Source organism: Phascolarctos cinereus, unplaced genomic scaffold (genome assembly GCF_003287225.1).
Source record: "Phascolarctos cinereus isolate Bilbo 61053 unplaced genomic scaffold, phaCin_HiC Scaffold_2;HRSCAF=192, whole genome shotgun sequence".
Taxonomy (NCBI): Eukaryota; Metazoa; Chordata; class Mammalia; order Diprotodontia; family Phascolarctidae; genus Phascolarctos; species Phascolarctos cinereus.
The window spans coordinates 291,530,119-291,545,879 of NW_027555625.1; the positions used below are offsets into that span (position 1 = coordinate 291,530,119).

General features: G+C 41.1%; 1 protein-coding gene across 1 annotated transcript; it reads left to right on the forward strand.

The window, feature by feature from the left end:
- Positions 1 to 241: 241 nt before the first annotated feature.
- Positions 242 to 6,865, forward strand: PDCD5 (programmed cell death 5). Its single transcript, XM_020985053.2, has 6 exons — positions 242 to 419; positions 2,520 to 2,560; positions 4,358 to 4,419; positions 5,169 to 5,260; positions 6,188 to 6,259; positions 6,652 to 6,865. Exons 1-6 carry the CDS (start codon positions 354 to 356, stop codon positions 6,697 to 6,699), a joined length of 381 nt encoding a protein of 126 aa, XP_020840712.1. The 5' UTR covers positions 242 to 353; the 3' UTR covers positions 6,700 to 6,865.
- The last annotated feature ends 8,896 nt before the right edge of the window (positions 6,866 to 15,761 follow it).

The window sequence follows — 15,761 nt, forward strand, 5'->3', positions numbered from 1 at the left end:
AGTTGTTATATGCCTAAGTATTATTATTGTTATTATGATTAATAATATCCTGGTATTGGGGGTCTGTTTCAACTGTCTGACCTCCCAAAGGATCAAATCTCCAGCCCTGTGACCTCACACCCGCCTTAGAGCTCCCTCCTGCCTTTCCACAGACACGCCCACCCTTTGCCGTCTGTAATCGATGATTCGGCCTTCCACCTACCTCCCCTTGCCAGCGGCGTGCCGGCGGCTCTGGGATGGAGTGGAGAGGTCTGGGATGGGCGCGTGCGCAATAGTAAAGCTCGCGTGGAGTCGAGGGGCTTCGGTTCCCGGTGCTATCTCGTCAGCTCGTCTTCCAGTCCGCTAGCCCCGCCATGGCCGACGAAGACCTGGAGGCCCTGCGGAAGCAGAGGCTGGCCGAACTGCAGGCGAAGCACGGGGTAAGAGCGGCCGCCGCCCCTCCCTTACGGCCGGTCCCGCGGAGGCCCTCGGGCCCGGGCGCCCGGCGGTGTCCGGGTCGGCCTCCCGGTCGGCCTCCCCGCTGCGGCCGGGGCGTGTCCGAGGCGGGGTCTGGATTGCTTGGGGTATCCCGCCTGTCATTGGCGTGGGGCCAGAACGTCTGTGCCGGAGAGCAGCCTCCGGGCCGAGCTTTGGTCCCACGGGGCGTGGGGGGAGCCGGCCCCGCCCCGGCCCCTATCTGGTTCCGGCCGGGGATGCTCGGGTGGCCCGGGATCTCGGCCGACGAGCACGCCGGCTCTGCCCCTGCTCTCCGGAGCTGGCGGTCTGGCGCCCGGGCAGAGCCCCTGGCCACGTGGATTGCGGGCCGTCCACCTGCTCGGCAGCTCGCCCTACCTTGGCACTGCAGGCATGGGTGCTTAGTGGGGCCCCTACTGAGAGGAGCCCCGCCCCGAGCCCCTGCAGATGGGCAGCTTATTCTGCCTGCCGCTCTGGGCTTCCTGTTTGCTAGAAGATGGGGAGGAGAAAGGGGGTGAAGCTGGATGTTCCCTAAGTACCCGTCTAGTTCTTAGCATTGTGATCCCCGGAATCTCAGAATGCAAGTTGGCATCTCGGGGGAGAAAAAACAAAACATCATTTGTTAGGTCTGTGCTTTGGTAAAGCTGGCATTCCAAGTCAGATATAAATTGTTTGAGGCCTCAGAGAGTGTTTAAGTAACCATCTAGTTTGCTTTACATCTAGGATAGAATACGCTTTTCCATTATCATGGTAATTAAGAAGTTGCTGGTCCAGAAGAAGGAACTGGTTGTCCACACCCGTAATTCCTACTACTGGGGAAACTGAGGCTGGTGAATCACTTGAACTCGGTAGTTGTGAGTAACAGTGGCCAAAGCTGTCTGGTGTCCACACTAAGTCAGGCATCAAAATGATGGAGGGGGAAAGCACCAGGCTGCTGTGCTTCCAGCAAAAATATAAGGGCACCGGATGTGGAGTCAAACTCCATTCGCATTTGCTTCTGATACCGACTCTGTGACCTTGGGTAAGTCACTTTACCTTTTTAGGCCTCAGTTTCTTTGTCTGTAAAGTGAGACGGTTGGATGATATGACCTCAGGTTTCAGCTGTAAATTTGTGGTCTTGCAATCTTTTGAACATTATTGATTGCTTTGCAAATATAGTTCTCCACAATAATTATCTCTTAGTGATGTACAATGAAAGATATATTCCTATTAATTTTTTTTCCTGAGTTTTCTGAGTCCAAAAGTTTTTTGTCAAACCAATAATAAGGTTTTTGGATACTTTGTGGAGTTAGGCAGGAAAGGCCACAAAGCATTAGTATCCTGAATTTTTAATAGCAAAAGTAGGATTTTGTGATTGTATATGAAGAGCTTAATTATTGTGATAGTCTAATGGCTGAGGAAATCAAATGTCAAAACTTTACAATAAATGGTAGCCAAGCATTCTTTTTGTTTGAGTTTTAAAATGCTTGCCTCGTAAACCATTTGGAAAACTGTTTCAGAGCTGTGTCAGAAATAAAATGTAGTGGTTCATAGGACCCTAACTTTAAAGGCCAGTTAATCCAATCCCCTCATTTCATAGTTGGGGAAGTTGAAACCAAGAGAGATTAAGTGACTTACCCTGGGTCACACAGCTGGTAAGTGTCTGAGACAGGATTCAAACCTATGTCTTTCAGACTTCACATCCAAAGTTTATCCACTATACCAAACTGCCTTGAAGAGGCAGCCATTGGAAAGCACTGTCCTAAAGAGTTGCTTAGGATTGTGGTGTCAAACTCAAATAGAAATGGATCCCTATAGGCTGCGTATTGACTTAGAAAAATTGTATTTTTAATATGTTAAATATTTCCCAATTACATTTTAATCTGATTCAGGCCCACTGAGGAGTTGGACACCTCTGATTTAAGGCACTGAGAGGTTAAGTAACTTGTGCATGTCCACATAGCCAGAACAGGACTTGAGGCTTTCCTCACTTTTAAGTCCAGCATTCTACCCCCTATGCCAGACTGCCTTTTAATTCATCTTTATAGCTCTGAATCCTTTGATTGTAAAGTGAAATGTCTTTGCAGGACTCTTCTGGTGACCCAGCACAACAGGAAGCAAAACACAGGTATGACCGAGATCTATGAACTTTTCGTGAGCTGGGATTTTTCCTTTAGTTAGCAGAAATGAAATTTGGAAATTCTAAAATAAATATATATATATAATCTGTCTACCAATTTCAGGGGTTTTCTTGGTTTTTTCTTTCATTAAGCCTTTGTTTTCTCTCAAGTGAAATAACTAGCTGTCCCCAGTTTCCTTGCTTTTAACTAATATCATTTCATATCAGTGGGGAGGAAAAAGGAATGATTTACTTGGTGTTTAGGCTCATACTTTTCTATGGGAGTTAGAAAGAAGCAGTGCCAGCAACTGTTCTCCAAGCCCATTTCTTGTGACATCATTTAATATTTTACCAACAAAAGGAAAACATAATGTGAATAGAACACTGAATTGAGAACCAGGAGACTAGGATTCTAATCTTGGGTCTGCTACTACCTGGTCCTGTTACACTGGAGAGTTAGTTTACTTCTCTGCACATTGTTAAATCCGATTATCTAAAAGGTCTCTTCTAGCTGTTCTGTGATTCATTTAATTCCTACTCTAGAAACTGTACCAAGCTCCGTAGAAATTTTCCCACCTTCCTGAATGTAGTATAAACCTCAAATTTTATGGATTATTAAGGAACAACAGTGGCCAACAAGCAGGACTGTGAAAGAAGGTACAAATTTAAAGTAGTACTTTAACTATCTTGTCTAATGGACCATCATTACACATCACACATAAAAATCATCTCACAGTTGATGTGATTTTTCTAACCCAAGATGCCAAGCTTCTCAGCAGAAATCCCCAAGGTATATAGAGAACAGCTGTGTAAAATTTTGAACATGACCTAAGTGATGAAAATTTCAAAATAATGTTATTTAGCTAGTCTTGAGCAAATATTCCTGTCATTCTTGGAAGTTATTTTAGCTATATAGTCTATCTCTACTATATATCTACTTCCTTTTCCTTAGTGGATTTATATGCTTAATTCTAAATCTGGGTAGAAGATAAGAGATGGGCAGAAAAGCCATTATGTGAAATGAGGCTGCTAAAGCATATGTTGATAACTTTATCTGCTGCTAAATTTCAGGAAATTACAAGTAAGGAAAATTGTAATCAGCATCAGACTTTTTTTTTTAAAGGAAGGCTGCTTTTTTTTTTGAGGTTAAGCAGAAATTCCTTCAAATCTTGTTTTATGTGATTAACAGTTTTCATCACTCTTTAGCTTTGACCTTTATATCAAATACTTATTTATCTTACTTTGTAAATTCTTATCTAGTATGTGTTTGTCCCTCCTTAGATTCTCACACCATTCAGCAGGTCTTTATCAATTCCATTTCTGCAACATCTTTTGCATTCTCCTCTCCGTTCTCACTGCCTAATTCAGACCCCTATTACCTCTCACTTAGACAAAAGATTATTGGTCTTCATGGTACCCCCTTAATTTAATTCAGTAAATATTTATTAAATAACTGCTATTTATTTACAAGGGCCTGAGCAAAAAGGGAACTAGTTATAGCTTTCAAAGTTACATTATTCCCTGGGTCAATAGGTGAGATTGGCCAGGGGAGGGGAGGGGAAGGATTGAGAATGGACAATACTGCCTCCTTCATTTCATTGGCTATTTTACTGATTCAAGTCCAGATTCCTGACATTTGAGGTCTTCTCCCATCTGGGTTCAAAATACCTTTTCAGCCTCACCATGTTCTTGTGTTTTCCCAAACATTGTTTTCTCACCGCTGTGCCTTTACTTACATCTTTCCTTTCACCTAGAATGCTTTTTTCCTTTGCATCTCTGCTTTGTCTAATTAGACTTTCTTTACAGGGAAGCAGAGATGAGAAACAATATTCTAGCTCAAGTTCTGGATCAGTCAGCACGGGCCAGGTGTAAGCATCTTCGCTTTCCTTAAGTGAAATTTCTCTATTGAAATAATATTGGTTTTAAGTTACCTAACAAAGGTCATCTCTACTGGTAATGAAATTACTATTGCTATCTCTAGGTGAAATGTTTATTTAATCTTAAATACATCTGCAGTGGACTATTACTTAGAAGAATGTGAGGTCAGTAGACTTAGTGCTAGGTACTTAAATTGGTTTTAAGAGAGAGAAAGTACCAGCTGTTTCTTCTGCTTGTAGGAGATAAGGTTTTCAGGCTTAGGTACATATTGAGTAAAGTATAAAACAAGTTATTACCTCTTAAATCATTGTAATCAAGTAAAACTGTGTCTTGTAACATTATTACCTGAAGCCTAATTTGGGCAAAAAGTGATAGTTGGAGAGGGTTTTGTGTGTATCACTAACCCAGTATTTCCTTTAGCCAAAAAAAAAGTGTTTTGTTTAAAAAGTAAGACAACCCTGTAGCTCATAAGTAGTGAATGATAAAGAAGAAATTTTTTATTTACATGGAATTTATGTTGAGGATGATAAATTTTGGCATTTATTTGGTATTAAAGTGATGTGACAGCTCCTGGTATTTATTTAGTGTTGATACCTCAAAGATTGGGAATATAAATCTTGGTTATACAGTATATATGTGTGTGAATGTGTGGATGTATATATGTGTATATAGATATATAGGTATATTCATACATATATATATATTTATATGTCATGTCTTTTGTTTGTTTTTATCTCAGTAAGTAATTTAGCACTTGTAAAGCCAGAAAAGGCCAAAGCAGTAGAGAACTACCTCATACAGATGGCAAGATATGGGCAGCTGAGTGGAAAGGTGAGTACTTGGCTTCACTCTCTGTCAGTGAAGTATATTCTCCCAAGTTAAATCTCTGCCGCATCAGACCATAGAATGGTATTTTACCAGGAATTTGCAAAAGAAAGGCAGGAGAAATCTCATCAGCTACTTTTCCTTCTTAAAATGTAATTACTTGGCCTGCCTGAAATTCTTTAGCTGTTATCTGATATTGTGTAATGTCTTTGACATGTGAGATCACAGGGTTTCTTTTTATTGATTATCTGTGTTAATGGGTCATAGGGGGTTGCCTAGTTAATTGCCCAGAACAGTAACTAAAAGCTAAAAAATAAAGAAAAGAAACATGGTTCCTGAAAGCTCTTATTTCCATAGGTAAAACATAAAGGATTAGGCAGTCAGAAAGTATTTAGCTATCTGCTTTGTGCCAGTCATTGTGTGAAACACTGAGAAAGGCAGGAAAGCAGTCCCCGCTCTCAAGGCTCACAGTCTAATGGAGGGTAGATGGAGGGGGTTATAACATGCAGCAAGGTATATACATGATAAATTAGATATCAGTAACAGAGGAAAGATAACTAACATTAAGCAGAAGTCTAGAAAGGCTTCTTGTTGAAACCTTCATGGGTAAAATAGAATAAAAACTCATACCCAGAATGGTCATTTCACTGGGCCATTGGTCACTTGTAAGTCTGGCTTTTACTTCTTCCTATAAGCTAAGCACATTGATATGGCTTTCACCTCTTACGACACTCTTCACTGGCAGTAGATAGGCCTGGGTCTTGACTTCAGTTATGCCTCCATTTCCAAATTCAGGAATGAGACTCAAAGACTTTAGAGTGTCTGTATCATGTATCTTTTGGTTTGATAATCTTGAAAAATATATCCAGCCCTTAAACTGCATGTGTAAAGGAGAAATAAATAGTTACTTTTATTCTACTTCTTTTACCCTAGGTATCAGAACAAGGATTGATAGAAATTCTTGAAAAAGTAAGCCAGCAAACAGAAAAGAAAATAACAGTTAAGGTAAGTTTTCTTGAAGTAACCTGAATATTGTAGAAGTAAGCTTCCAAAAAAAAAGCACTCTTTACTAAGACTAATGCTGCTCATATATCAAACCCCTTTCACTAAAGTCTTCACACCACAATGAGGCTTTGGGGTGATTTCTCAAAGGCAAAGCATAAGGTGTAGGATGTCTTACCAGCCAGATGACAGAACTGTGACTTTTTTGCCTGAGGAGCAGCTAAGCTAAGTGCAGAGAGACTCATCATGGAAAGGTTGGCAGTAACAACTCATGAAATGTAGAATTGTGACTTAATTTTGGTGGAAGGCATTTTTAAACTTAAGTTTTGCTTTTCAGAGAGCTTTCAATTTCAATTCAGACACATTGTGACATACTCTTACATTTTCCTCTCCAGTTCAACAGAAGAAAAGTAATGGATTCTGATGAAGATGATGAATATTGAAATCTAATGTTTAAAGACTCAAACTTCTTGAAAAATTTCTAGGAAAAAATACTACTTGGTAGAAGTGAAGAGCCAATTAAATGGTAACTTTGCTTTCTGTATACATTTTGAGAAAGGGGCAAATAAAAAGGACTTGTTTATGTAAAATAAAACAATTTGGACAATTTTTTTTAATAGTATCATAAGGGACTAGTTTTGGAAGCCTGTGTTTTGTGAAAATAGTTAATGATTTTCCTGCTTACCAGTGCTTTCAGGTGTCTTCAGCAGCATATGTCCTTTAAAATTGTGAACACTATTTATGACCTTTAACTGGGGAAGGATTATGGCAGTAGCATATTTTTAGTAAGAAATAATATTAAAGCACCAGTAGCCATGGCCTTCAACTTTGTGGAAATCAAAAACAATATATTTAATCTGAAAGGACTTGAAATACATATGCTGCTTTCTGGACATTGTTTCTGAAAGCAAGTAAGCTGTGTGTGTGTGTGTGTGTGTGTGTGTGTGTGTGTGTGTGTGCGTGCGCAATTCAGACTTTTCCATATTTTTTTTCCTTGCAGATAACAATACTGAATTTATGTATATGTAGATATATATGTAAAATGTATATTATATGTATATATTTAAAACAGTGATGTTCAGGGCCACCATGAATGTCTGCACAAAAAAATCCTATCAGGTGGGCTTAAATTGCTGTTCCATTTCTCTATATACAAAAAGTCCCATCATAACTTTTTAATTATGGTTATGTATAACCATCATTATGGTTACATAAATTGTGCAAGGATTAATAGAAATTTAGATGTTAAGAAGGTTGAAATCTGGCTGTGACCTGTGTTACTAGTTGATAGCTGGACCTTCTGTGGAGGAAAAAAAGCCTTAAGATTGTCTTTGTTCATGGTAAAATTGAGAAGTTTAAAGCGCATCATCTTAGCACATCATCATCTTTCCCTGTTCCCTCCACTAGGTTACAACTAATCTTACTTTTGACTGACTTTACTATAACCATCCTGTCAACACAAAAAAAGATTTTCTGGTATACCTTTTTAAATGTCACATATCTTTTCATGTGTGGACTGATCCCATATAAATGGTTATGGCTCTGGGCTTCGGTTTTTAAAGCTGTGGTTAATTACAATAAACTAGCTGACTCATTTGGCAAAAGTCCCACTGTGAGCCAGCAACAGAAAAGAAATTTTGACACGTCTTAGCTTTCCTGAAGCACACAAACCACAGCCTGAGTAAAGACTGAAATGAGTTGTGGGTTTGAGGCCTTTTCAAGGGCAGGGACGGTTTCATTTTTGCCTTTATATTCCAGAGTGCCAGGCACAGCAGGGCTTCCTTAAGCATGTGTCTGTATGATATTAGAAGCTGTGAAGAATTTCAGTGATGGGGCTGGTGAAATCATGCAGCAGATGCAATGACAGATTTGCTCCTAAAATACTGAAGTGCCCAGCTAGATGCACAGCAGAACACATATGATGGTAAGACACTCAAAGTGACAAGAGACTAAACACAGCTAAGAAAGTACAATGACTCATGTCAGAGCTCAAGAACCCAAGCCCCGATTAGGAAGCATTTTGTATTCCTCCTTCACATGGAAATACTGAAAAGCTGTTTTCAGTGAGCTTGTACATGCCCTCTTTTGCAGGATAACCACTGTACCTTGGTGGCAATCAGCTGTGTGACTTTGTTGACAATCTTTAAACAATCTCCTGCCCCCTGAAGAAAATTTAAGAATGACAGTGATTTAAATAAGGATTACTGAGGACCCTGAAGGTAACATGGTGACAGACCAGTTTTGAGGGTTTAAATAAAATTAATTAACTTCAGTTGTTTATCCTCACTAAAACTGACCTAATATTTGCTTGTTTTCATGCAAGCCCTTCTGCAAGTCAAAATAACAAAACTGCATTAAATTTCTACTGTAATAGACTATCAAAAGTAAGGTAATTATTAGGAAATTATTATAGATTTGCTGAAAACAATCCTAGAAAATGAACACAAATTTATTAAAGAGTTGACTTTTCTCTTCAAGCTATTCTAAGTAGTTTAAAGACAAAATCATTCACATGTCAATCAAAAAAGTTCAAATTGTGGGTACTTTTTGTAGGGTTCACCATTTAATTCATCTCATTATCTGTTAAGATCTTACCGTGTGCTCACCATCATATAAAACTTGATACCAGCACAAATTCGGCCTCATGGATTTTGGACGAGTTTGAGTCATGATTCTCCCACTGGCAAGTGCTGAGAACTTTGGCTGGTCACAGCCTGAGGAATCTCGGTTGCCCCCACGCTAACCCCACCCAGTTAGTCGGCAAGGCTTCAGCTTCCAGACAAGATCCAAGCAGGATCATGGGGATGGCTCAGACCCAAACTGAATTTGCATCTTGAAAGCCATAACCTGCCAGTAAGTGATAAATGTTTAAATTCCCTCCATTCAGTGAGCATTTATTAAGCACCTGCTGGGTAGTGGGCTCTGTGCTGATGGTGAGAATACAAACGTGAGACAGTCTTTACTCTTAAGAAGCTGAAATTGTCCTGACAACCTACAGCAACATGTAGGCATCTCAGTAGATATAAGAGGTATTCAAAATAAATAGAAAGTATTGGGGGGAGAGGGAGAGATGCAAGGGAAGAATCAGGAGGAGCTTCTCGCTGGAGTGGCCCCTGAAGGAAGCTAGGAGTTTGAATAGGTGGAAGTGAGAAGGGACAGCCTGTGCAGAGGCAGAAAGACAGGAGGTGGACATTGATACACAGAAAACAAGCAGACCAGCTTAGCTGAAAAGTCAGACATGTAAATGAGCCTGCAAGGTTGGAACCAGATAATAAAGTGCTTTAAATGGCCAAAAAGGAGTTTGTATTTTTTCTAGAGGCAATCAAAAGCCTCTGAAGCTTCTCAAGTGACATGGTCAGACCTACACTTTAGGAATATCAGTATGGTAGCTGGATTGGAAAAGAGGATGCAGGGAGACCAATTAAAAAGCTATTAAAATGGTCCAGGTGAGAGGTGGTAAGGGCCTGAAATAGGGTGGTTGTGGTGTCAGTGCAGATAAGGGGATGGAGATGAAATAGAGTTGAAGATAACATTTGAGTCTTGAGCCTGGGGAACTAAAGAATGGTGTTGGGCCCACAAAATTGGGAATTACGAGAAGGGTTTGGTTTAGGAGGAAAGATCATGAGTCTGAGGTTGTTCTGGGGACACCTAGGTGGAGAAGTCCAGTATATTGCTGGAAGTAGGGCAACTAAAGCTCAGGAGAGAGGCCCAAATGGAGCAGTGGTTCTAAGATCAGCAAGTAAGAGAGAGCTGCTCACTTCTCAAGTTTTTTTTTTTAAACCTCCTGGTTAGAGCTCTAAGTAGGGGGGGGAAAAAACCTGGCATGATTAAAAAACTCATACACACTCCTGATTAAAAAAATAAAAGCAGTCTGGATAAAGTACCCGAACCTCACAGGATCTCCCTAGATTCTAAAAGATAAACAGGACAGGGACTGAACCCAGAAACCAGGCAAGAAGAACCTGTAAAGGATCATAGGAGGAATGACTATTAGAACTGATCAGACTCTGCTTTTTTAAAATGTATCCTTTTGGTCTAATAATTACAAAGAAAGTAAAAGAATTAATAGTGGCTAGCACATCTACAGCACTTTACATCTGTTATCTCATTTTATGGTCACAGCAACCCTGGGAGGGTTGGTGCTATAATTCCCATTTTACAGATGAGAGAACAGGTTTAAAGACTCCTAGCAAGTCCAGTGTTTTCTGCACTGTGTTCCCCAGCTGCCTCAGTTGAAGCAAGAAGATAAAAAGTGTAGGTTTATTTCATTTGAGACCATCTTCCCTTCTCATTCCTTAATATGTGTTCTTCAAACATCTGTCCACACTCCTGTTCTCTCTGCTGTGTATCTTGGCAATGTTACGCAGAGCCATGCCACCCCAGTCACCTCTTTACAGATCTCTCTTTAATGCTCCTCTCCCTCATCTCTCCTCCCATCGTTTACCAGATTCTGTCAATTCGACATCAGCAGTGAGAAGAGCCCTGAATTTGTAACCAGATGCCCTGGGATCCAGGCCCTGGTCTGCCACTTCATAGCAATGAGACCTTGATTTCAGCCACCTTTCTTCTTGGTGCCTTAGTATCTGTAAATGGAGAGGATGGTACTAAATGAGTCCAAACATCCCTCCAGCTCTAAAACTATGATCTCACATCTCCTCTAATCCTGTCTCCACCCCAGCACAGGCCTTTATCACCGCCCCACTACACAGATGCAGTGAACTCTACCTCTGTTTTCTCCTGCACTCATCCATCCACACCAACCTGGTCATGCGTCTCCTCTGCTCGGTCTCACTGGTTCCCTACTACTCACCACAGAAAGTTCCAACTCCTTTCCCTCACATTTAGCCCTGCTCAGTCCCATGCCATGCTGTCTTTCTATCTTCTCCTGCTTCTCCTGTTCCACAGTAAACAGTGCTTATTTCCTAAACCCTTAAATAAGCCCTGTTCCGTTGCCTTCATGCCTGCCTTCTTTCCCTCCATGCCTTTTGAATTTTTTCTTTTTTGATTCAGGTACAGGACAGATATTTCCTACACATAGAAGAATGTTTAACACAGAACAGCCACAACCACATGTTGGAAAAAAGACTTAAATGAAAACAGCAGTAATTTCTCTCAAACTCTGCCAAAAAGTTAACACTTAAAAACACTTAAAAAAAGTTAAAACACTACAAACATAAATATGAAGCAGTCTGTGGGAGTGCTGATCAATAAGCATTTTACCTTTTACTTCAGCTCTGCACTGTCTCTTAGTCTTCAGGCAAACCAGACCAAGGACTGGCTTACTCTCCAGCTGATGGTCATCTTCAAGAGTACCAGAAGAGTTGGTAGGGAATTCTCCCCTTGCTAGTTAGCCCTAGCCAAATGACCCAGGACCACCAGACCTCTCCAACTCACATAGTGGCTCTTCAAACCTGGTATTTCTTCACTCAAGTTTAGGAAAGATCAAACAGAGGTGGCATCTCAAAGGCCCAAATCAGGCCTGCCTAAGCAGGACATGAGATTTAGCTTCCATGGGCTTAGGGCAGCCATTTCTTCAGGGGTGCGAGGGAGGGAGATGGGCAGTCCCTCTCCCCATCCTTTAGGGAGAGCTACTTGCCATGCAGGGAGTCCAAAGAAGACTGCTGGATTTCTGTAAGTGGAACTGAAATACCCCCTCCTCCCTAAAATTTTCTCTGTTGGTAGAGATCTTCCTTCTTGGATTTCACATAATACTTTGTTTTGTAATTCTCCAGTATACCTATTGTATAATGTGTATTCTAGTTGTGTGTGTGTACTATCTTCCCAAGTAAGCTGTAAGCTCCATGAGGGCAGAAACTATGTCTCATCTAAACTTAGTATCTCTCCCAAAGCCTTAACTCTTCACTCAGTAGGCATTTAATATTTGTTGAATAAATCAGTGTTTATATAGAATAAAAGGATTTTCCAATTTGCAAAAGGCTCGTCTTTGGCTGGCACGCTGGACAGAACTCTTAAATATCTTGTGGCCCAGCCTCAGACACTTCACACTTACTAGCTGTGTGACCCTGGGCAAGTCACTTAACCCCGACTGCCTCACCAATAAACAAATAAGTATCTTGTGGCTATAAGAAATGACTAGCATAACAAATCCTTATTTGTTATTTTGTCTGAAACAAAGAAGACTTCTGATAGCCCCAAGATCCCTTGCCTCTTATTCAGAAATGGTTCCACCCTTCTTCTGAACCCAGCCCAGAGTCTAGGATCAGACAAAGCACTTGACAGGAAAAGAACTGCATCCACATTCACTAGGACTTAATCAAGACTTGCGGAAGAGTTCCTGCCTCTGTTCATTGCTTCATTGTCATAACTCGGGTATTAGATCTTCATGTAAAGTATGGAACCTACAGAAACTTTTATGCAGTTATAAGAATGAGTAATAAATGGCTTTAAATTTTATATAAAGAATTGAAAAATGAAGTCATTGAAATAGATCTCAGACTGTATTAAAAAATTCTACTTTGTTCCCCAATGATGATTACTGTGAATCTTTTAACAACAATAATATGAGGCAGCAAGGTGGCGCAGTGGATAGAGCACTGGCCCTGGAGTTAGGAGAACCTGAGTTCAAATCCAGCCTCAGACATGTGACACTTAATAGCTGTGTGACCCTGGGCAAGTCACTTAACTCTCCATTACCTAGCCAAAAAATAAAAAATAATAGCTAGCATTTACATAGTGCTTACTATGAGCCAGGCAGTGCTCTAAGTGCCTTAAAGTTATCTCATTAGATCCTCACAACCACCCTGGGAGGTAGGTGTTATTATTATCCCCATTTTACAATTAAGGAAACTGAGGCTTTAGATTTAAGTGACTTGCCCAGGGTCACACAGTAAATACCTTATCTGAACTCAGGTCTTACTGATTTCAGGCCCAGTGCTCCATCCACTATGCCACTGAGCTCTACTCAGTAGCCCACAGCAACATAACTTTCAGAATAGTTAACAGAATTAGCAGATAGGTAGTTTACCAATCTAGAGTAATACCTCCAAAATGACAAAGGACTAAAAAACTAAGTGTACAAAGCAAGGAGAAATTTGCAACAGCAGAAAAGATGCTATTGGTTTCCACCTCTACCAAGGAACCTCTGTTACCCTCCTACAGGAGAAAGTGAATGGGCTGAGGGAATACATTTCTGTTCTCCAAGTTGAGTGAAATGTTTCATGAAGTAATGGTAGAAGTGCTCCAAGGAGGAAACAAACAAAAAATTACATAAAGAGGTAGAGAGGAATCTTCACCTCTATCACAGTGGAGGGTGGAAGAATACAGCATAGAAAGAAGAGAGGGAGGACCACTGAACGTTTAGAGTTAAGAATTAAGTCCCTGCATTTGAGAGAGCTGGATAATCTCTGGAAGAAACAGCATCTTATACTCCAAGAAATGATGATGCAATTCCACCAGTACCTTCAGATAAATCATCCAGAACTGATCAACAGAAGAAAAGATAAGCCAAAGTGTTTGATGATTCCATGCTGTGGGGGCACCAATGTAGCACTTTTTTAAACTAACAAATGCATCCGCTGTCATCCCAGGTAGGTGTCCAGAGTGTGATAGAGGATTCTGACATTTAACAAGTCTGAGTACCACTACTGACAATTCACATGGGGGAAGAGATGCTTCCAAAAGGAACCCTGCAATCATTGCTCAGGGCTACAAAACCCTGGCCAAAAATCGGAAGCCCGAAAGGGCCCAGGGAGTAGTTTCACAATTGCTGCCGACTGACAGAGACAGATCTGGAAACATGAGCAGCTACTTAGGAAAATGGTGACTGAGTGCAGGATCTGAATTTCTAGCGTGGCCCACAGCTTAAAATGTAGGCATGAGAGGCTTATGATCTACAGTGGAGCACACTTTACAATGCTGGCAAAAAAAAAAAAACCTCTTCCTAGGGTTTTTAACAGATTCTAAACAGGCTTAAAACTGAAGAGAGAGCAAGGAGGAGAATGAGTAGATCTGAGAAGCCAGATACAACAGAGGAGAACCAGGAACTTAGGGGAGACTTGGTTCGCTTGTTGTCTTTTGTTGTCAAAGAGGACCAAAGTGACATCACTATGTTGGGGTCAAGGTACAGCGCAACCAACTATGGCTGATCAGAACTATAGGAGCTCAAAGACACAAGTCAGACACAAATAGTCCATGTGAACATTTGGAGTGCAGATGTCTCTAAATCTGCAGATCTCATTTCTTTTGAGCTGCTACAATCCTGCTTCACTCATAGAGCACAGGGCCTTCTTTGATGCAGGCACGCCATACTGGGCAGTCCTGTGCCAGTGTCTCTCATGTTTTACAATCAATTCCAGAGTTCTTCAGAGAGGCCTTGAGACTGTGCTTGTGGATATCCCTTCTGACTTACATGTGAGTGATGCCTCATGTGAGTACTCCGTAAAATAATCTTTAGAAAAACATACATTTGGCATTTGAACAACGTGGCCAGCCCATGAGAGTTGCCCTCCCTGCAGAGAATGTGAATGTTTGGCAGTTTAGCTCAAAAAAAGACCTCAGTGTCCAGTACCCTATCTTGCCAGGTGATCTTCAGAATTTTCTTAAGACAATTCAAATGGAAACAATTCCATTTCCCAGCATGGTACTAGTATACTGTCCAGGTTCCACAGGCATGTAACGATGAGGTCAGCACAATGGCTCTGTAGACCTCAAGTTTGGTAGGCAATCTAATACCTCTTCTCTCCCACACTTTCTTTCAGAGCCTCCCAAACACTGAGCTAGCTTTGGCAATCTCATCAATGTGTATAACCCTGGAAAGTATACCAGCGAGGTAATTTAATTTAACCACAGCATTCAAAATTTCTCAGTTTGCTGTAACCAAGTAGTTCCACGTATGGATGGTGTGGTGGAGAACCTGTTTTCTTGATGTTAATTATCAGGCCAAAATTAGTCCCAGCAGCAGAGAATTAAATTAGCTTCAGAGGCTGCATTAAGTGCACAATCATCTGTGGGGAAAAAAAGTCACATGCCGTCTCTCCCTCCACTTTAGTCTTGGCTTGTAGACTTTTCAAGTTAAATAATTTTCTCTCAGCGTTGTATCTGACCTTAATAATGTTTTTATCCTCGATGAACAACATTGCTGAAAACATCATGCTAAAAAGCACAGGAGCAAACACACCGCCCTGCTTTACTCCACTGGTGACTGGAAAAGTGTAAGAATGTGGTCCATTATCCAGGATCCATGCAAGCATGCAGTCATGAAACTGATGGACAATACAGATGAATTTCTATGGGCAACCACATTTTGCCCTGATTTTCCACGAGCCCTCATGAATGACAGTGTCAGAAGCCTTCATCAGAAAGATGAATACTATGTACAGGCCTCTGTTGTTGTCGAGCAGCAAACACCACAGTCATTGTGCCTTGACTCTTTCTGAAGCCACACTAGCTCTCAGGCAGATGACCATCTTCCCGGTGAAGGATCAGCTTATTAAGGACTCTGGCAAGAATCTTGCCAGCAATGACTAAGAGAGAGACCCTAGGGGAG

Coding starts and splice junctions, on each gene's coding strand:
- PDCD5 (XM_020985053.2), top strand. CDS start 354: ATGGCCGACGAAGACCTGGAGGCCCTGCGGAAGCAGAGGCTGGCCGAA. Junction 4,420..5,168: donor TCAGTCAGCACGGGCCAGGT/GTAAGCATCTTC, acceptor TTTTTATCTCAG/TAAGTAATTTAGCACTTGTA. Junction 5,261..6,187: donor ATGGGCAGCTGAGTGGAAAG/GTGAGTACTTGG, acceptor CTTTTACCCTAG/GTATCAGAACAAGGATTGAT.